Raw genomic sequence first — 19775 nt, 5'->3', positions numbered from 1 at the left:
GGGAGAAGAGACCTGCCTTCCACCCCACTCCTGCAGCATTTAGCTGAGTGCTGGAAAAGCCACTCCCACCCCCGCCTCTGCCCTCACATCGCCTCACCCCTTCCAGCAGCAGCTCGGCCCCCCTCCCTGAGAGCAATTAGCAAGCTAATGGGTCTCCCGCCGCAGGCGCCCTCCCCCCGTCCCTAGCCCGGGGAGGCCCGGCGCCTGCCGCCTCCTTTGAGGACCCAAGCACCCTGGCTTTGTAGAGCGAGCCCTGGAACAGCGCCCTTCTTGTTCCGCAGAACCCACTCCCCCCACCCCGCCCCAGCTCAGCCTGGAACCTGTCCCTGTGGGGCTCCCGACTGCAAACTGAGAAGGGGACAGCTGGTCGTTTTGCTTGGAGGGGTCAGAAGCCTCCTGGGTGTCCATGAACTAGGAGGGTTGAGGAGGGGCTCTGCCACGCCTGGCCCACAGCAGGTGCCCTGAAATCTGCAGCGTGCCAGGGACCTGAGCTGGAAGGCGCATAGGCACTGAGAAGGGTGGGGCTGCAGCCCCTCCCGCAGGGCTTGGCTGGGGGGGCTCCTGCCTGGGGGCCCCTGTGGGAGCCCCCCCAATACAGAGGCAGTAGCAGCAGCAGGTTTAAAGTAGAACTCATCCAGAGGGGCCAGCCAAGTCACCTAGAAACCCAGAAAGAGACGGAGCTGTTTCTGGGGGAGGAGGGGTCAGTCAAGGAGGAGGCAGCCCTACAGGCTGCCTTTGCCCCAGGCTTTCAGACCCCCAAGGGGAACCCTGCCTGGCACCGGCCATCCTCAAAATCCCCACCATGTTGGGCACCAACTCTAACCTAACAGATCTCCTAGCTTTTGGCCAAGGCCCTGTGGGTGTGATTATTATCTCTACTTGAGGCCCAGAGAGGGGAAAGGACTCGCCCAAGGACACTGGTGGCTCAGAGGTTAAAGCATCTGCCTCCAATGCAGGAGACCTGGGTTCGATCCCTGGGTCGGGAAGATCCCCTGGAGAAGGAAATGGTAACCCACTCTAGTATTCTTGCCTGGAGAATCCCATGGATGGAGAAGCCTGATAGGCTACAGTCCACGGGGTCACAAAGAGTCGGACACGACTGAGCGACTTCACCTTCAAGATCACGCAGCTTGGTAGGAGGATTGCAGCCCTCTGTCTTGAAGGCCAGCTTCTGTTCTGTCCTGTCTTTACTCCTTGCCCTTGAAGAGACTGAAGATCCTTGTCCTCTCTCATCAGAGCAACAGAGCCATACCCCTCAGAGACTCAGGGACCACGAGGTCTCGCTGGGTAGCCATGCAGGGTAGAGATGGGCCTCTGCTTCCCCTAGCTTGGGTGCAGGTCTACCGGCTGAACCCAGTCTTTGTACTTCCGTCACTTTGTCCAGAAGTTGGAGGTTGTCAGAGGATGAAATAGGCAAATGGGTATGAGATGACCCCTGGGTACTGGATATCTAAGACAGTTGGATATCTAAGGAAAGGACAGCAGGTTGTGGAGATGCCAGGGAGGAGGGTGGAAAGGACATGGGTCAGCTCTGGGCCAGGAGGCCTGCCAGCCAGTGCCAGGGCCAGCAGGGCCTGGCGCCGTGGCCTGAGCTTAGGGGTAGAAGCTCTAGGCGGCAGCTTCTTGAAAAACAAGATGGGAGCCTGTTTCCTGGGCCTGAGGCCCTCCCCACCCACCGCGTCTCTGGAGGCCAGGGCAACCCCCATTAGAGGGCTCCATCCTCCTTGCACACTTTCTTCCTGCCTTAGTAATGGTAATAGGGTTTCTCGGCAAGCCGTAATGGTGGAAGGAACGCAGTCTTTCCGGCCTCTACCCTTGATTAAGGGAGCGGTCTCAGCCACGGGACCCTCCCTAGGGCCTCTGCTTTAGGAAGTGCTGAAAGCAGCCTCAGCTGCTCTCTGGGGGAGAGGGGCCAGGACCCCAGGAGAGGTGGGGCTGGGGAGGCTACAGCCTGGGGCTGGAAGGATGAAGAGCAGCACAGGGACAGGTTGAGACAGGAAACTAAGGGCTGGGATATGGTCTTGGAGCACCGACCTCAGCTGCAAATCACCAGAAGTCAGCGGAATCAGCCCCTTTGAAGAGGCTCAGGGTAGGTACGTGACTGGCCCAGGGCCTCTCAGCCTAGGGCAGAAGTAGGATTTGGACCCAGTTATTCCACTCCAAGATTTTGTGCTAGGCAGTCAAGCCTCCAAGGCAGCTGCAGGCCATCATGGCTGTCTACGCTAACATAGAGTAGGTGGCCATGGGGAGGGATTGGACAGATAGGGGAGTCAGCCTGAGGAATCTGGGAGTGTCCTGGAGGTGGCACAGAAGATAGACAGAGGGATTCAGGAAGAGCGTCCCTGGCTCTGTCTTCCCTGTTCAGCCTAGAGACCCCTCAGGGGACACCATGAAATTTGGAAATGACAGGAGGCCTTCCCACCAGCCTTGAGGGAAAGAGAGACAGGAAGATCACTGCTCAGGGTCATAGCATCTGGAGGGACAGAGCTGGGACTGGTCCCCAAGCCTTCATCACCTATAGGTTTCATTCTCACAGCGAACTATAATATAGCCTCCCTCTTTACTGCAAGCCTCCCCTGCCCCCACCATCCCCAGGCCTGAATCAGTGCTCCAGTTTAAAAAGAGCAAACCCACCCCTGTGGGGTGAGGTGGGGCATGGTGGGGAATTTGGATTTGGTAAATTGCTTCTCCCATCAGGCCAAGCTCAGAGTCAGAAGCCAGGCTGGGGATGGGACTCTCTTAGATAGGGTGGGTCCTGCCTAAACCACAGAAGGGTCAGCCCTTCCCTGGCCCCTGAGGCTGGCCGAAGAGAGACTAAGGCCCGAGGGGAGCTGGGGAGGGAGAAGATATCAGCCCATCGCTGAGCCACCTGAGTCATGTGCCCCCTGCTCAGGCCTTTCAGGGAGAAGCCCACCTGGCATGAATCCCACCACCACCATCACCACACACACCATTCTCAGCCACTGCCTCCTCCTTGTCTGTACTCTCCAACCTCAAGGTCAGCCTAAAGTCCTGGGTTTCACTGTGTGTGCAGCATCACGCCAGCTGTATGAACTTGGGCCAGTGTCAACCTCTTTCTGAACCCCATCTGCTGCAGAGGGTGTCTCTGGCATCCAGAGGGGCTGGGACTTAGTGTCTCTAGGACCTGGAGACTCTGCTTGGGACTGCAGAGGGTGAGCCTGTCCTCTGTGGTCTGTGGAAGCATCTGAAACGGAGTTGCACAACCTTGTGTGGCAGTAGGAGCAGTGACTTTGTGTCAGGGGGCCTGCGTAGACAAGCTGAGCTCCATTGCTATCTGGGTGTGTGACTTAACCTCTGTGGTGCAATCACTGAAACTTCCACGTCCTTTCCTATTTAATCTTTGCCACAACCTTCGGAGGAAATGGAGGCACACAGGAAGCCTTTCATTCGATCATTTGTTCAACCAATTAAACACCGACTATGAGTCTGACCTAGGTGCTGAGAGTTCAGCAAGTCAGTTAATTTGCCAGATCCATGTGGTTTGAAGCTGAGCGGGTCCACTCAATCATGGGTATCAGCAGTAAACAAGGGCCAGACAGGTCTCAGCCTCACAGCGCTCATAGTTGAGAAGTGCGAGACGGACAATGAACCAGTGACTGAGAGACACTATTTAAAAATATAAAAAATCAAACTGGCTGCGGGAACAAGGCACAGGGTCTGCTTAAGAGAGGTGGGCCCGGTAAGGCCCTTGTGAGATCTGAAGGACAGAGGAAGCCGTAGGGCTGGGAATCTACCGGAGAGCTTGAGGTTCCCTCACGCTGGAACCGACTATGTGGAACTCATATTAGGGTCAGCAGTTATTATTATCTTTATTATTCTGAGTACTGGCTCCTCCACTTACCAGTTCTTTAAGCCTCAGTTTGCACACACACGAGATTGCGGAGTGCGGAGGACCGCGCCCTGTGGAGACCAGCCCTACGAGGGCGCTCCAGACAAGTTTTCCCCGCCCGGGCTCCGCTGTGGGGGAGGGGCAGCCATGCGGGGCAGGACTCTGTGAACTACATTTCCCACAATCCCATCCTCAACCGCCATCTTGGCCGGTGGGCGGTGGCTGCCTGGGGTCTGGCCCTTCAGGCCGCTCGGCCGTCTCAGCTCACCCACAACCTAGGCCTCCATCATGGGGTGCGCGGAACCCCAAGGAGGGGGGCGTCCAGTGACCTGGGCAGCGCCTGTCCGTCTTCTCCATCCCTCCACCCCCGGGAGCCCGGTCCACGTGTCTGTCAGCGCGAAGACGCCTCTTGTCCCCCCTCTGGCCGAGGGCCGGAGGACCCAGAAGGGAGGCGAGTGGCGCTCCCAGGTCTCCTCCTCGGACCTCTGTCCTGTATACAGTGCCCATTCCCCTCCATTCTCAGGCGGCCCCTATTTTTGCTCCAATGAGGACAGAATACTAGGTTCCCCATTGGAGAGTAAATCCTCGCACCGGGCGCTTAGAACGCCTAAGTGTAGGGCAGGAAGGTTAAAGGGAGAGGGGACAGCTAGGCCCAAACCTCTGAGGACTAGATCCTCCCCTAACCCCTGTCCGGGGGCGGGGTAGGGGTGAGGGGCAAGCTACAGGACTGGCCCTTTAAGGGGGTGTGGTCGGGGGGCGGGGGAAGCGATCCAGACAGAGAAAGCGGCTTCGGCTGCGGCGGCTCGGGCGGCGGCCGCGGGGGACAAAGGGCGGGCGGATCAGTGGGGAGGGGGCGGGGCGCGGCCAGGCCAGGCCCGGGGGCTCCGCATGCTGCAGCTGCCCCCGGGCACCCCCGCCGCCGCCCTCGCCGCGGAGCCGCGCGGAGCCGAGCTCACGAGCTAACCCGATCCAGCGGCCCGGAGCCAGCCGGCGGGCGTCCGGGAGGCGGCGGCGCAGGGAGGGGCCCGACGCGCGCACGTGGCCCCGGCGGCCGCCATGGCGGACAGCGGCCCCGCGGGGGGCGCGGCGTTGGCGGCCCCGGCCCCCGGACCGGGGAGTGGCGGCCCAGGGCCCCGCGTCTACTTTCAGAGCCCCCCTGGGGCTGCAGGCGAGGGCCCGGGCGGCGCGGACGACGAGGGCCCAGTGAGGCGCCAAGGGAAGGTCACGGTCAAGTACGACCGCAAGGAGCTACGGAAGCGCCTCAACCTGGAAGAGTGGATCCTGGAGCAGCTCACTCGCCTCTACGACTGCCAGGTGTGTCCCCCACCCTGCGCCGACACCCTAAACCTGTTCCGATTCGGGCCTCCTGGAAACCCCACCTTGAGCCCGCCTGTCACCCGGCGTCAGTGGGCATCCAGCTTAAGCGCGCTCCCTTGCTCTCTGTACTCCCCGCCCCCAATGTATGCTCTTTCTTGTCTGACCTAAGTCACTTCTTTCTTATTCGCTGCCTTGGACAAGAGACCTGGGGCTAGTCTAGGCTGGCTGGGCAAGGAGAGCTACCTATGGCTTGCGAGCCTATACCAGTTTAAGGCACTAGCCAACCCAGTTGTTGGGGTTTATGTGTCTTGCCTGTTTCTAATGGGCTAATCTGGAGTCCATCTTGGCATGGGGGGCAAGCTAGCCCACTCTCTGGGTTCTGGTTCTCCACCCTGTGACTCCTTCCTTGCTCAAGTGGTGACTCAGGCCCCGGGGGCCAGGGTGGAGGAGTGGGCTTGCCCTGTGCTGCCTACCCTGGCCCAGCCCTGGAATGCAGTTGGCTCCAGACAGGAGAGATGCTTCCTGGGGGAGGAGGGTGGCAGGCACCCCCTCCCTCAGCAAAGCATGGGCTCTTTGTTTCCCCTTTAACCAGGCCTGGGTCCTTCCCACTGACCCCTCACCCTTCACTTCCTCCCCACTCCTGGGAAGCTATGACAGGTGTTTGGGGGAGGGGAAGGGGGCCTGATGAGTTGGGGCAGCTGGCCCTATCTGTGCTCTGGTTGAGATGGGGGACATAGAAATTGGGGAGACACATCTGCAGGGTTCCCAGCCTAGGATCCCCAGCCCTAGCCGTCTGGCACCCAGGGTGCCCAACTGGCAAGGACAGGAAGCTCCCCCCCACATTGGGCAGTTTGCCTTGGCACAGGCCTGATCTGTTTTCTTCCTCGGAGCAGCTGCCGCTGTCTGCTGGGCAAAGAGGGCTGGCTCCCATCTGCAGTAGGGCAGGGGCCTCAGCCAGAGCCCCTCTCACACCCTCTCTCCCAACTCAGGCCGTTGTCTCTCCTTCCTCCCCCACCCCTACCCCAGGAAGAGGAGATCCCAGAGCTGGAAATCGACGTGGATGAACTCCTGGACATGGAAAGCGATGATACCCGGGCTGCCAGGGTCAAGGTAAGAGGGGCTGGAGGGCAGCAGGGCCAGGTCAGGGGAGCAGGGGCTAAAGGGCTGCAGGGAGGCGGTCTGCCCATTGTTGGGTCGGCAAGCCTCTGGAGGCAGGCCTTCCTTGATCTGCGGCAGTCAGCTCTATGATCTTCTTGGACTCAGCTTTGGCCTCCACCAAATGGGGCCAGTGGTACTTGCTGAGCTGTTCAGTAGCCGTGGCATCTCCAGTGCCTTGGAACAGGGTGTGGGTGAACTCTAGGTCCGTGTTTTGGAGACTCACAGTTATCCTTTCTCCCCATGCCCCACTAGGAGCTGCTGGTTGACTGTTACAAACCCACTGAGGTAAGGAAGTGGTTTCCCCAGAGGGTGGAGGAGCTTGGGGTCCTGTCCTCCTGGGGTCTTGTCTCCTTAATGTCCTCCCTCCCTCCAGGCCTTCATCTCTGGCCTGCTGGACAAGATCCGGGGCATGCAGAAGCTGAGCACACCCCAGAAGAAGTAAGGGTCCTCGACCCAGCTGAGCGGTGGCTCCACAGGACAATCGCTGCCCCCCGACCTCATAGCAACAGCAATACCAGGGGGCCCTGCGGCCAGGCCTGGTGCCACGAGCAGGGCTCCCCGTGCCCCTGGCCCAGGGGCCTCTTCCCTGCCCCCTCAGTTTTCCATTTTTGGGGTTTTTTATTATTATTAAACTGATGGGACTTTTTGTGTTTTTATATTGACTGCGGCGCGGGCCCTTTAATAAAGCTAGGATACGCCTTTGGTGCAGTTCACAGGCTCGTCTGGTCTCTTTTAGGGGGGACACACTGCTCTCCGACTGCTGCCAGCTCAGCTCTCCCCAGGTGACCGCAGGCCTTCCTGAGGGCCATGTAGCCATGGCGATAGCCCAGTGCTGGCTCCCAGACTAGGAGCTGGAAGTGGCTGGGGAGCTGGGGAGGAGCCATGCTGCTGCCAGCAGGCAGGAATACTCTTCCCTTCTGGACAAGGGCCACCATACCACCCAGGGCTTGGCCATTGTGACCTCCATGCTACTGAGCCTACTAGACCCCAAGGTTCTACAGCCCGGAAAGGAAAGGGAGGGATGGAAGGGGGTCGAGGGAGAGAGGAGGCTGAAGCTGCGGTTTCTAAGTCTCTCAGGGCCCACAAAGAAACACAGGCTCACTTCGTGTGTTTTAAGTTTTTTTTTTTTTTCTTTAAACAGTCTGGTCCCTGATGGGGGCCTCTCCACCGCCCCTCTCCAGTTTGGCTACAGTTCTGAACGTCGCTCGATTTTGAGCAGCTCCACCTCAAACACCAAGGTTGCACCACCTGCAGGGGAGAGGTGGGAGCAGAATGAGAACTAGGGCCACCCGGAGATAGTATGGATGCAGCAGATGGGGAGGGGGGCAGAAAGGTCTATTACCTGGAATCTTTGGGGGAGCTCCCCGCTCTCCATACCCTGCCAAGATAACACAAAGAAACAGAATGAGCTGTGGCCAGGCAGAGTGAGGTGTTCCGCAGACATCCAGGCTGAAGCTAAGCCTCTACCCATCCTAGCACTAGGCCAGAAATGGAGGTGGGAAAAAAAAAAACAAGGGCAAGTTAGTCGCTCAGTCGTCTGACTCTTTGTGATCCCATGAACTGTACCCTGCCAGGCTCCTCTGTCCATGGAATTCTCCAGGCAAGAATACTGGAGAGGGTTGCCAATTCCTTCCCAACCCAGGGACTGAACCTGGATTGCAGGCATCTTCTTTACCATTTGAGCCACCAGGGAAATGGGAGGGGGCTTGCTAAAGGTCAGAGAGTTGGCTCCAGAGCCAAGTGTCCCAATGGTCTTGCCCTGTCCTCATTGCTGGACAAGGCTGGACTTGGAAGTGGCATGGATTGAATGAATTGAGTGGAGATGGATGCAGAGACTAAATCAGCCTTCACCCTTACATGGATAATACACCCTGAACTCCCTATCCCCACTCCGAAAGAGCCTCTTACCCAGCTCTGATGGAATCACCAGCTTCCGCTTTTCCCCCTCACACATCCTGCAGGACAACACATGTTCAGCATGTGGCAACAACCAGGCTCCTTGCTCCCTCCCCCCATCCCTGGGGCTTGCCTCCCACAGTTTACCTCCTGGACCACAGCCATGGCCCCACGACTCACCCTAGCAGCCCCTGGTCCCAGCCCTTGATGACCTGGCCTGTGCCCAAGGAGAAGACAAAGGGCTGGTTCTGGGGCAGGCTGCTGTCAAACTCTGTTCCATCTTCTAGCTTCCCCTGTGAGACCATGGGAAGGCCAGTGAGGAGGGGGGTCTGCTCTGACACCCCCACCCCCAGTGCTCTTCCCATCAAGGTGGCACCCCACAGCATTGGTGGCCATAGTCCCAGCAGGAGACAGAACGTTGGGCAGCTCACAGTACACTGGCACTGCTTGCTGATGCCAACCTGGGAGTAGACAGTGAAGAGCAAGACAGAACCATGCAGAGTAGATGAGAAGACCTGCCCAAGAGATCCACCTTTTGGCAGAGAAACCTGGCTCCCGGTTCCTTTCATGTCCCCAAAAGCCCCGCCCCCAAAGCTCCACCCCTTCACCCACCGTATAGTGCATGTGCAGGACGTCCCCTTTCCTCGATTTGATGGGACAGTGGTCTACCCGTTTCTTGACTCCGATCTGCAGCTTCCGTTTGCCCTCGGTCCCTGTGGCCGTGACCAGGGCGCTCAGGCAGATGGACAGTACTGTCAAGACCCAGCTCAGCCTCATCTCTCTGTGGGAACAGACCCCGACCAACCAACCGGGGGAGAGGAACGGGAGGGCATGGAATACCGGCAGGTACCGGGAGGATTCCACCCCACCGTGGACACTGCCTGCCCCTGGGGATCCCCTTGTTCGGGATCACCGCCCCCTCCCCCAGGCTCCACGGCCACACTTACCAGTCCAGTGAGAAGGGGGCTTGCCCGAGGACCCCAGCAGCGGGGAGAGGGGGTCAGGGGAGGCCACAGCAGCCAGGGTCCCGCCCCTTTGCTCACCCCCTGCCCTTCCGTCCCTCCCGGTCCCCAGCTCTGCTTTTCAATTCCCACCCGTCCCCTTCCGCAAAGTCCAGACCCTATCTGGCTGCAGAGCGGTTGCCCCGACCGGGCGACCCCATTCACGCCACACCCAGTTGCCTCCCGCCCAGCACACCCACACATCTGCGGCTGCCGCAGGGGGTCGGCCCCGAGGCACCCACACGTCGCCACTGGGTGGCTCCGGGGAGCCCTTGTCCTCCGGGGGTACCCCCCAGGCTGAGCCTGTGCCTCCGCCCGAGGCGCCGCCCCAACTCTGAGCCCTCGGGGGCCTGCGGGGCACCCAGACTGGTCCCGTGTCGGGTGGCCGCCGAGCCCGCTCCACCCACACCACCTCTCCCGGGGGAGTTCTAGGCCTACTGCGTCCCCAGGCACGGCCACCGCGGAGACCGCCCCCGCGTGGACGCCCCGGGCCATTACCTGGGCCTACCCCTTCGCTAGGCTCCTTAACCCCACCTTTTAGAGGGCGTGGTTCCGCCCCCGACCCTGTATCCCCGCCCCCGACAGAACTAGACCCCTTTTCCTGGACGGTAGCCGCGCCACTCACCGGCTGAAGCCCCGCCCCCAGCGCCTGGGTTCCTTCCTCCTCGGCCTCCAAACCCGAGGCTCCTCCTTCCGCCTCTTCTAGCTCCTCCTCCAAGGACCAGTCTCCACCCCGCACCGGTCCTAGCCCCGCCTCCAGGCCTCGAGCTCCGCCTCCCACCGGCGCCAGTTGAGAAGTTCCACCCGTTGCCGTTAGACTTCCCGCCCCAACTCCCGGAGTCCCGCCCCTTGAGGCGTGAGAACCCTCCCCCTGCGGCATCCCAGGACAGCTCGGAACCCCCAACAGTCAATTTCCTCGTGACCTATCCCTCGTTGACACTCGGAGCCCCAGCCCGCTCCTGCCCCGCCTGATCCAGTCTTCCCTCTTGTACCCCGGCTCCCCCCAGCCCGGGCTGTGGCCCCCGCTCACCTCCTCGCCGCGCCCCCGGAGTCAACCCCAGTCGTGCCGCCGTCTCTGCGCAGGCGCGTCATCGTCGCCACCAGACCTGGCCACGCAGCCCGCCCTCATTGGACCGTGCAAAACCCGCGGCCAGACGCCCACTGGGGTGGTTTCTTCCCTAGCCACGCCCCCGAGGCACCATGTGACCTATACGTCACCTCCGGTGGCTTTGTAGTCCTTAAGGTAAGGTGAAAGTGACTTCCGAAAGGGCCGAAGGCACTTCCGTTTAAGGTGAAATTAAGGTCAGGCGGGCGCGGGTTCCCGGAGGGGGTCTTGAGACGCCATTTTATGTCGCCCCCAGCTTGACGCTCCTGATTGCCCTTGGGCCTCTTCTGACCCACAGTCCTCAGTTGCTGTGGAAAGAGCCTAGCTTCAGAGTGAGCCTTGGGTTTGAATCCTGGGTCTGCCACTCATTGACTGTGTGACCTTGAAGAAGTTTCTTGGCCTGGTGACTCGGGCTTGATAACATCGACCCCACAGGGTCCCTGTTGGAGTCCCCCAGTAATGTGCACAGCTAGGCCCACAGCAAATGCGCTTAGCTTTTTCTTCTTCCAGCATCCAGGCCTGCTTCTACCCGGGGCACAATAACCCTGAGTCATGACTGCAACAGTCCGGCTGGGTCCATTCCCCATCCAGACTTATTTCCAGTCACTTCAGCACCCAGGAAGAAACATGTGTGTGCTTAGTCGCTCAGTCGCGTCCGACTCTTTGTGACCCCATGGACTATAGCCCACCAGGCTCCTCTGTCCATGGGATTTCCCAGGCAAGAATAGTGGAGTGGGTTGCCATTTCCTACTTCAGGGATCAAACCTGCCTCTCCTGCATTGGCAGGTGGATTCGTTTTCACTGGTACACCTGGGAGGTTCCACCAAAGTAATGAACCTGCAGTTGTGCTTAGACGCTCAGTCGTGTCCGACTCTTTGACCTCATGGACTGCAGCCCGCCAGGCTCCTCTGTCCATGGGGATTCTCCAGGCAAGAACACTGGAGTGGGTTGCCATGCCCTCCTCGAGGGGATCTTCCCAACCCAGGGATTGAACCCAGGTCTCTCACATTGCAGGCAGACTGAGCCTACAATTGAGAGGCAGCGAAACCTAAGTTTAATGTTAGGGAGATGGATGATCTGAGGCCAAATCCTCAAGTCAATCAGCCTTTCCGAGCTTATCTCCTCAGTTGAAGAAAAGATGATCACAACAATGACCTCAGAATTGAGGGCTTGGTGAGAAGGCACATACAAAGCACATGCTCATTGGACAAGCTAAATGGGTTTGGGAGGTCTCACTCTAACTGAACTTTCGTCTCTTCTGGTTTAACGCCACTCTTGGTTTGGGCCTAACAAGATCACTACCCCTTCCTCTATGACTTCAGAGAAGGCCTCCATTAGGTAACTGCTTTGGGGTAAACCCTGCCCTGAATGTTCTGCCTTGGTGGGGCAAAGTACTGGTGGCCAAGGTTGCCTTTCAGCTCACCCCCTTCCCACTGAGCCCCAGGGGCACTAGAGGGTGCAGGCGGAAAGCTGACCACTGAGTTTGGGCTGGGTCACATAAAGGTCAGGGGAGTACCAAGTAGAGCATGGGGAGGGGAGCCCAAGGTGCAAGGGAGGTGAGAGTGAAGACTGCAGTTGAAAAAATATGGAGTTAAGCTACATGAAGCAAAAAGTTGCAAACACAGAGTGTAGCCTGGCAGGGAAGATGAATGTTCTTTTCTATTACATGACTCTTAACTTTCTTGGCACCCAAGGGCCCAGACCACAATGATCATCTGCTCCCTCTGTGTGCACATGTGAGGCTCAGGAAGAGGGGCAGTGACAGCTGAGGTGTCACTTGGCAGAGGTGAGTCCCACCTCAAGCTCACTGGCCATCTCCTTTCAGAAAGGAACCCTTGTGATGGACACAGGAGCAGGACCCGTTAGCGCAACATGAAAGTAAAGAATGCACGATTCTGGCACTGTGACTGGTTGTGGGGGGTCTTTGGACCTCATCTCCTCCAAGCTCCGTGTCAGTACAATGCAGACGTTGATGTCCAAACCAGCCAGCCTGGACAGTGACAGACAGTGACACAGGCAGGGACAGTTCCTTCCATCTCTTTTATCAGGACTGGGGTTCACAGTTCCTGCGCTGAAGCCCAACTCCCACATTTTTGTAGAGGATTGGGGTCTTCTCAGTGAGGGGACAGAGGAGCCAGCTGTTAGATGCTCACTTGTACAAGGTGGTTTAAATCTGAGTCGGGACCCCATTCTCTTCCAGGTTGGTATGTGACCCCTCTTGGTCTCCTCATCCAACTCTGTCCACGTTGTTGGATGGCAGCCTTGGAGAGACAAGGGGCAGCTGGAAGGCCCTCCAAGAGGCCCAGGTCCCGGAGGAGCTTCTGCCCAGGCTGAGGTCTTGGCGACTGGACGGTTCTCACCAGGCTGCCCTCCTGCCCTCTCTGGGGGGAGGGCTGTGAGGCTAGGGGCCCCACTGAGTCTGAAAAGCAGTTTGTCACCTTCGCAGCTTCCGGCACCTGAGAGGGGAAGAAGGGGTCTGTTCACGCTGGCCCCAAAGCTCAGCCCCTGTTTCTCTAGACGCACCCGCTTGTTACCTTCTGTGAACCCCATTCTCCCCTAACACTCCTGGGAAGCCCCAGCTGGCCCGGCCCACACAATGCCACCCCATGACCCCGCTGTGGAAGGGAGGGGTGGAGAGAAGCGCCTTGGACGAGAGTGGACCAGGGTTCCACTACATCTCCTGGCCTGCCGGAGCCTGTAAGGTAGAACATCAACGTCTACCATAGGCGTTTCTGAGACGGTTCAGAGCAGGAAGGCTGTCTTTCCATTGACACTCCTGGTGATGTCACCTCTTCCAGGATGTCTCTAGCCTCTCAGAGATGATGTCAGGTACCGCTCACCACAGCCCTTGACATCCTCTGTTGGCATCATGTGTCTGACTCCCACATTAGAACAGGAGCCTTGTTTTTGCTGACCACAGTGCCAACTAGGTGCTGGGTCAATATTTGTTCAACCCGGTCAAAGCTTCCCTTTCCCTGGCTCTTCTCCCACCGGCTGGCTCACCTGGACCTGCTCCAGGAAGGGCCTGGACACCACTCCCAACTCCTCACCTGCAGGTGTCTGGGTTGAGCTCTAAGCCCCGCCCTTGACAACGGAGGAAGCTGCGGCGTCGGCAGCGGCAGTGGCAGGTCCGGGGGTCAGGGCGCTGGCGGCGCTGGGGGCAGCGTGGGCAGAGGGGCCTGGGGCTGGAGTGGGATGGGTGATGTCAGCTGGGGAGGGTGCTCCAGGGGCAGGGTCCCAGCCCGGAACAGAGCGGGGCTGGGGACGGTGGTGGGGAGTGGAAGCCCTAGGAGGAGAAGCAACATGTCTCGGGTGGGAAGGAAGTCTTCCCAGGGGCTGGGGTCAGGGAAGAGCACAGAGTCTTGGGGAGCAGAGAAAAAGGAGGAAGGTGGGGACAGGCCGGGGAGGAGAAGGAGGGGAGGGGACCACAGCTTCCTGACACACCCTAACACCCCCTGCCCCAGCCACATGTGACTTTCTGGGCACTAAGCTTGGGCTCCGACCCCACCCCAGCAAGAGCCCAGGACTCACCTGTCTGGCTTCACAGCACTCTCTCGTTTTTTTGGTCTGAAAAGTAAGAGACAGACAGAGACAAGGACAGAGAGGATCAGGAAGCCAAGCATTCTCCACTCTCTTGCCCTCGATCCCAGGCCTGCCCCGCTCTACCCTTGGAAACCTTGTCCCCGCTGCGGTGTACCGCCCACCCAGCACCCCCTAAGCCTGATCTCTGCGAACTCCGAGGTGGGGCCTCACTGGCACCTGCATTCACACTGGCTGTGTTCTTCCAGGGACATCTCTCCCAGCTGACTGCTTGGGTACTGGATCATGAGGATCTGGGCTCAGGAGAACAGGGAGAGACACAGTGAGAGAGACGGGAAGGGGGCGCTCCAGGGCTGGAGGGATGAGAACACCTTGCCCACTGCCCAGGGCTCTGGCCGCCACCTCCTCAGTCCCCAGAATGCCAGCATCCATCCAGGCACACTCCCCTTGCCCCCTACCTGCATTCGGACTTGGTGCTGCCCAGTGGGCACGCACTCCAGGCCATCGTCAGGGCAGCAGCCGCCACAGCGCTGCACTGTCACGCAGCTGGGCACCAGTTGCTTGGCCACAGTGCCCATGAGCTCCATGTTCAGGGGCACCACCACCTCCCGCGGCTGGCAGGTGGCACGAGCATACACGTCTATCCATGACACCACTAGGGGCAGATGAGTAAGGGTTAAGTCCCCCAGAGTTTCCTGCAGCTGCCCCCTGGCTCCTCTGTCCCTGCGTCCAGAAGCTGTTCTTAGTTCCCCCGTCACAGCTACCCTCCACTAGCCCCCGCTTCTGCCCACCCAATCTGTCTTCCTTGCCCTGTTCATCCAGATGCCAGGCATCCCACTGCCTCAATCTGCTCTTCTGTGAAATGGGCAGAATTAAAGAGTTTGCATCTTACAGAGAGGCTGTGATTACACAAGATGAGAAATACATGGAGTCTGCAATCAGGGCTGGAAGCAAATGTTCTGAGCGCCGGCTGGTGCAAAGTTCTGTTACTATTACCTTTCTTCTGGTGACCAGGGGCATCAGGCTGGGAGACGGGGGCCTGTAGGAGAGAAGAAATCTGGACCAAGATGCACTCCAGGAAGGGCTTGGCAATGTCTTTCTCCCCAGGGCTCTGCCCTTGCAGTCAGGAGGCTTCAACTCCCCTCTGACAGTTTTCCAAACTGCTCTGTTCCTGGGGTCACTCTAGCTTTACCTGTCCTCTCCACGCCACCTGGGACCTGCCCCGGCTACTACCCGCCAGGCCCGCTCTGGCAGCAGCCTCGAATCTCCAAGCCTGGAGTCCGGGCTAGTTCTCCAGGCCCCAGATCAGGAAGGGGCACAGTGGGCGCCGAACCGCGTCCGCCAGGCACCGAGGCGGCCCCGCCCCCGGCTGCGCCCAGGGGACGGGGTGGGGCGGGGGAGTGGCCCGGGAGTCTGGCGGGCGGGCGAGGAGGGACTCCTCCCGGGGGATGCCCGGGCTGGGCTCCCGAGACGCCGCCGTGGATCCCCAAGAACCCGCGCCTTCCTACTTCCGCCAACCTTGAGAGAGGGCACGGCGGGCGGGCGGGATGTCTCGGACGCACGTACCTGGGCGGGGGCCAGCTGCAGAAGCACGGCGAGCAGCAAGCGGCGGAGCAGGGGGCTCATGGTGCCCGCGGGGGCCGCGCGCCGGGGGCGCCCGCATCGCCCTAGCCGGGCGGCGCGGGGGGCGGCGGCAGCCAGAGCCCCATGGCGCGGGCCCGGGCGCGGCGGGCGGGGACCGGGTGCGGGGGGCGGCTCCTCCGCGGCCCCCTCCCGAGCCCTGGGCGCAGGCAGCGCAACGCAACGCAGCGGCGGCAGCGGCGGCCGAAGGAGCCGAGCGGGCGGGCGGCCGGTGGTGGCGGCGGACGGCGGGGACGGCGGGGACGGCGGGGGCGGCGGGGGGCCGGGCCCGGGCTGGCGGGCGGGCGGCTCATGTGACCCAGACACGCGCTCCCCACCGGGCCGCGGGGCGGGGGCGGGGCGGGGGAGGGGGGGCGAGGCCGCCGGCGGGGCCCGCCCCCTACACACACACACACACCCACACACACACACACACCCACCCACACACACACACACACACATACACACACCCACACACACACCCCCCTCCCGCCGCTGCAGGGGAAAGGGGACGCACCGCCCAGGGGGCCGGACTCCCGGGTTGCCGCCACCAAAGCCTGGAGGGCGGGGCCGGGGCGGGGGGCGCTGGGCCTGTAGGAGGGAGCCAGACGAGAGCTCTGAGAATCACTTTATTGCACGCGTTTTGGGGCGTGGGGCATCCCAGAAGGGGGCACCTTGCAGGCCCCATCCAAGGAGAGCTCTCCAAGGTGAGCCACTCAGGGGCCTGGGCGCACGATCCCGGGGCCTTGGGGCGGCCCGGGTGGTGACTGCAGCTGCTGCCTCTGCCGCTGCTCCTGCAGGAGCCTGGCTCTGTTGGCCCTGCAGGGAGAGCACCTGGGTGGTCGGGACTGGGATCCTGGGAGGTGGTGCCGGCACAGGGAAGGGAGGGCAGGAAAGAGCTGGGACAGACCTGGCCCGGGCCCGAGTGTCGTTGTAAATGGCTGTGATGATTCGATCCTTCTCATCCATGAAGCTACGATGCAACTGCTCCAGCTTCCTGCAAAGGGGTTACAAAGAACACTGGGACCGCCAATCTCTGCTGTCCCCCAAGTCTCACTTCCCTCCCCTCCACTCCAGGGTCTCACAGCTTTACACCTGTGGGGACCGCAGCCGAACTGCCAGTGCTAGGTGAGGAGACATAGAGTGGTCGGGACTTGTCCAGGATCTCATGGCGACCCAGGTCCCTGACTGTCATGACAGCAGCTCTGAATGACAGAGAGATCCTTGAAAGAGACTAGAAAGGTTTGTTCTAACTCGATCACTGAACTAGGCACACTGCTAGCAGTGGGCACCAGCCTTTAGGTGTCTCTACTGTTGAAGCTCAGTGGCATGGCATGCACGAGAGGGTGGCAGGAATGAATGAGGGCAGTTGCTGGTAAGGCCCAGCTTGACCCATTTCCTTCTTGTGCAGGCTTTCTGGTTGGCTCCAGCACTCTGGTGATTAGCACCAAAAATTTAAATTCAAATGATAAAAAACTGAAATGACATGAGCTCTTAGTGCACAGCTGCCTTTGCCAAGTCAGAAGGGGCTCTGGAGGAGACCAATTTCATGCAGTTCTTAGCTTGGGACACACAAGGGTGCAGGTCACAGGGGTGGCGTGGTTAGGTGCCTGACGCTGGGCTTCGCCCACCCTCCTGCCCCCTGCCCATCGCCCTAGGGAGACACGCACCTGAAGGCGACGTAGTGCAGGCCCATGCCGGCCAGCATGATCAGGAGGCAGTACCCCAGCACTCGCCGGTTGTGTTTGTGCTGCTGCTGCCTGGACTCTGGCCCCTGAGGCCTCACTTTATGAAACTGGGCCCAGTATTTTTCATTGGGGGGTGCCCCAGAACTGCTTGGAGGAAGAAGAAGGGACAGTGTAAGGATGAGCCCATCCAGACAGGCCTCCTGGCTCCTGCTCCCCAGCCTTGTCTCACCCCTCCACTCCCCTCATCTCCCTTTTCACGCCCCGTCCCGGGACCCATGAGCTGGGGTCTGGACTACTGTACCTGTGTGCCTGGTGAGCAGACCTGGGGTGGGCTGTGGTTCCTGGAGACTTTGGGGAAGCTGCCGAGCGGAGCTGGTGGTCATAGCTGCGGCGACTCTGCTCACGGCTCAGCACTTGGTATGCTTCACTCAGCTCCACAAAGCGACTGTGCAGGGCTGGGTTCCCGGGGTCCCGGTCAGGGTGCAGCTGGGGTGGAGCAAGACTCCCCTCATCTCCCTTTCCATGCCCCTTCCCGGGACCCATCCTGATAATGTCCATCGCCAAGGGCTCATGTCATTCCCAGAGGCCCTTCCTGGGGAGTGACCCTCACTCTCAGGCCTGCCCATCCCTGTAAACCACCACAGAGTCAGGAAGCACAGACTTCTGCCTCCTCCCCTTGTGTAAGTCCTTCCCACCTGCTGCCTGGCTCTCACTGTAAGTCCTGGATCCAGCTTTTTCAAGAGCAGGCAGGCCAAGAGAACCAAGCCCAGCCCATCAGACAGGCCTGGCTCCTGCCCCCTAGCCTTTCCTCCTACATGGGCAGATCTCTCCCCATGGGGCACCTCCCCCAACCTGTGAATGCTGAGGGAATGTGCACCAGCCAGAGTGAGCTTCTCAGCTCCATTTCTGAGAATTTGAAGCATACCCCATCTGGCTCAGACTTCCCTTCCCCCTCTCCGCTTAAAACCACTGGTACCTCTTTGGACTTGGAGAAGAAAGCTCGTTTAACTTCTTCAGTGCTGGCACCAGGCTGCACCCCCAAGAGTTCATAGTAGTTACTGGGGCCAGACCTGTGGAGAGAGGCCCAATCCTGCCAGGGCTAAGGAAGACACAGGGATACCCCTTCCCTACCCACTTGGGCCACCCTTTGACTCAGCATCCTGGTGCTCAGGGTTGAGCCAGGTACCAAGGATAATCTCTGTAAATCATCCCTCCCTTTTTGAGTGTTTCAGGTATGGGGCAGATCAAAATGTCTCCAAGTGTAGTTTTCAGACTCCTTGCATCAGAAACACCTGAAAATTATATTTTGGTTTTGATCATGTTTTTTAAAATAAATTCTTGGGACTTCCCTGGCGGTCCAGTAGCTAAGACTCAGGGCTTCCACCTCAAGGAGCCTGAGTTCCATCCCTGGTCAGGGGAACTAAGATCCCGCATGCCCTTCAGTGCGCCCAAAAGAAAAAAAAAAATTATTGAGCCCCACCTCATTCCTGCAAATCAGAATCTCCAAGTAGGGCCCAGGAATCTGCAATTTTGTAAGCACCCCCCCACCACCACCACGCCGCCCCCCGCAGCCCTCCTGTGTTATGCACAGTGATGCTTAACAACCACCTGAGTTGTAGGAAGGGCACTGGGTTTGACTTGGGTTCAAATTTTATATCTGTATGACCCTGGGGGTTATTCCTTAATCTCTGATACTGTGTCTTCAGCAGTGAAGGTGAGAGTAACCCGACAAATCTGTAAGGCGCCTGACACAGAGCTATCCCAGCACCTAGCGCAGCGCCTAGAATTGGGCAGGCCAGCAACAAGAACCTACTGAACGACCGGGCCGGATCCCGGGGGCCCGACTCACCGCTGCCGGGCAGCCGCTGCGAAGAACCAAAGGGGAGGGTTGAGGGGCCACAGCCGGCATAGGCGCAGGGGCAGCATGGCGGCAGGCGGGCAGCTGGTGAAAAGAGACCACAAAGAGGAGTGGGATGGGATCCCCTGAATTGGAGGAAATGGGGAGCGGGGGGTGCTGGCCCTGTTTAGATGCGAAGGGAAACTGAAGCAGGCCCGCGGGGGCTCAGGGGCGTTTGGAGCCTTTTTGCTGAAGACCAGACCTGTGTTCTGGCCCCGTCCCCGCCTCTGCCCCGTGCGTCCAAGACCCCCCTCCACATTCGTCTCGGTGTCTGGGCCACTAGCCCTGGACGCGGAGACCCCCTCCCCACCCTGGGAGTATTGGGGGGGCGGGTGCAGGAGGAGCCACACCAAGCCCCGCCCTCGTTGCACTCACAGACTCCGCCGCGGCTGCCGTTTCCTGCTCTTACCCAGGCCCCGCCTCCGCACTCTTATTGGCTAAGACAGCCAGACACGCCCACAGGCCAGAAGGGGCGTCAGTGCGGCGAAGCCCCTCCCCCGAACGACCATTGGCCTTTGACGCCTCGCCCAGGCCGGAGGGCTTGCAGAGAGGCGCCGGTGCCCACCCGGGAACCGGCGGGACTGGTCCTGCTCTGAGTGCGGCTTTCAGCTCAACCTCTGTTGTTCACTCCTTCGGACACAGCTGTTACTCCACTCTGCACCGAGACGCATTTCACAAAGCAGTTTCCACCCCGTAAAATGAA

At 59.9% G+C, this 19775-nt stretch overlaps 4 protein-coding genes across 14 annotated transcripts; 1 reads left to right on the top strand and 3 right to left on the bottom strand.

Moving 5' to 3' along the window:
* The first annotated feature begins 4622 nt into the window (after positions 1-4622).
* Positions 4623-7033, top strand: PPP1R14B (protein phosphatase 1 regulatory inhibitor subunit 14B). Its single transcript, XM_024987400.2, is given in 6 exon segments — positions 4623-4772; positions 4775-4881; positions 4883-5164; positions 6194-6277; positions 6578-6610; positions 6699-7033. Coding segments are annotated over 6 exon segments (609 nt in total). The 5' UTR covers positions 4623-4738; the 3' UTR covers positions 6768-7033.
* A 398-nt stretch (positions 7034-7431) lies between these two features.
* Positions 7432-10366, bottom strand: FKBP2 (FKBP prolyl isomerase 2). Of its 7 annotated transcripts, none has more exons than XM_005227148.5 (6): positions 9721-9796; positions 8834-9002; positions 8402-8514; positions 8234-8280; positions 7668-7703; positions 7432-7573 (listed from the first exon to the last, which is right to left on the bottom strand). In XM_005227148.5, exons 2-6 carry the CDS (start codon positions 8996-8998, stop codon positions 7512-7514), a joined length of 423 nt encoding a protein of 140 aa, XP_005227205.1. In that variant the 5' UTR covers positions 8999-9002; positions 9721-9796; the 3' UTR covers positions 7432-7511. The 7 variants fall into 7 exon arrangements, with proteins under 7 accessions (XP_005227205.1, XP_059738972.1, XP_005227204.1 ...); XM_059882989.1 differs by lacking the exon at positions 9721-9796 and adding an exon at positions 9635-9717; XM_005227147.5 differs by lacking the exon at positions 9721-9796 and adding an exon at positions 9169-9255.
* A 1982-nt stretch (positions 10367-12348) lies between these two features.
* Positions 12349-15755, bottom strand: VEGFB (vascular endothelial growth factor B). Of its 2 annotated transcripts, NM_174487.2 has the most exon segments (7): positions 12349-12783; positions 13378-13512; positions 13859-13894; positions 14087-14160; positions 14326-14522; positions 14864-14906; positions 15434-15588. In NM_174487.2, coding segments are annotated over 7 exon segments (567 nt in total). In that variant the 5' UTR covers positions 15494-15588; the 3' UTR covers positions 12349-12761.
* A 348-nt stretch (positions 15756-16103) lies between these two features.
* DNAJC4 (DnaJ heat shock protein family (Hsp40) member C4) lies at positions 16104-19507 on the bottom strand. Of its 4 annotated transcripts, XM_024987678.2 has the most exons (8): positions 19275-19507; positions 19025-19117; positions 18152-18245; positions 17477-17661; positions 17158-17322; positions 16573-16692; positions 16398-16484; positions 16104-16306 (listed from the first exon to the last, which is right to left on the bottom strand). In XM_024987678.2, the coding sequence occupies exons 2-8, from the start codon at positions 19099-19101 to the stop codon at positions 16204-16206; spliced, it is 831 nt and encodes a 276-aa protein (XP_024843446.1). In that variant the 5' UTR covers positions 19102-19117; positions 19275-19507; the 3' UTR covers positions 16104-16203. The 4 variants fall into 4 exon arrangements, with proteins under 4 accessions (XP_024843446.1, XP_059739075.1, XP_005227275.1 ...); XM_059883092.1 differs by having other exon boundaries at positions 19025-19507; XM_005227218.5 differs by lacking the exon at positions 16573-16692 and having other exon boundaries at positions 19448-19507.
* Positions 19508-19775: the final 268 nt, after the last annotated feature.

This window comes from Bos taurus, chromosome 29 (genome assembly GCF_002263795.3).
Source record: "Bos taurus isolate L1 Dominette 01449 registration number 42190680 breed Hereford chromosome 29, ARS-UCD2.0, whole genome shotgun sequence".
Classification (NCBI taxonomy): domain Eukaryota; kingdom Metazoa; phylum Chordata; class Mammalia; order Artiodactyla; family Bovidae; genus Bos; species Bos taurus.
The sequence above is the reverse complement of the archived record's forward strand: the minus strand, read 5'-3'. Positions and strand labels throughout refer to the sequence as shown.

Coding starts and splice junctions, on each gene's coding strand:
- FKBP2 (XM_059882989.1), bottom strand. CDS start 9,717: ATGGCCCGGGGCGTCCACGCGGGGGCGGTCTCCGCGGTGGCCGTGCCT. Junction 8,281..8,401: donor TGGGACCAGGGGCTGCTAGG/GTGAGTCGTGGG, acceptor GTTGTCCTGCAG/GATGTGTGAGGGGGAAAAGC. Junction 7,704..8,233: donor GGTGATTCCATCAGAGCTGG/GTAAGAGGCTCT, acceptor TTATCTTGGCAG/GGTATGGAGAGCGGGGAGCT.
- VEGFB (XM_024986985.2), bottom strand. CDS start 15,493: ATGAGCCCCCTGCTCCGCCGCTTGCTGCTCGCCGTGCTTCTGCAGCTG. Junction 14,161..14,325: donor AGCACCAAGTCCGAATGCAG/GTAGGGGGCAAG, acceptor TCCTGAGCCCAG/ATCCTCATGATCCAGTACCC. Junction 13,614..13,858: donor AGTGCTGTGAAGCCAGACAG/GTGAGTCCTGGG, acceptor TTCTCCTCCTAG/GGCTTCCACTCCCCACCACC.
- DNAJC4 (XM_059883092.1), bottom strand. CDS start 19,101: ATGCTGCCCCTGCGCCTATGCCGGCTGTGGCCCCTCAACCCTCCCCTT. Junction 17,662..18,151: donor TCTTCTCCAAGTCCAAAGAG/GTACCAGTGGTT, acceptor GCTCCACCCCAG/CTGCACCCTGACCGGGACCC. Junction 16,307..16,397: donor GACACTCGGGCCCGGGCCAG/GTCTGTCCCAGC, acceptor CTCTCCCTGCAG/GGCCAACAGAGCCAGGCTCC.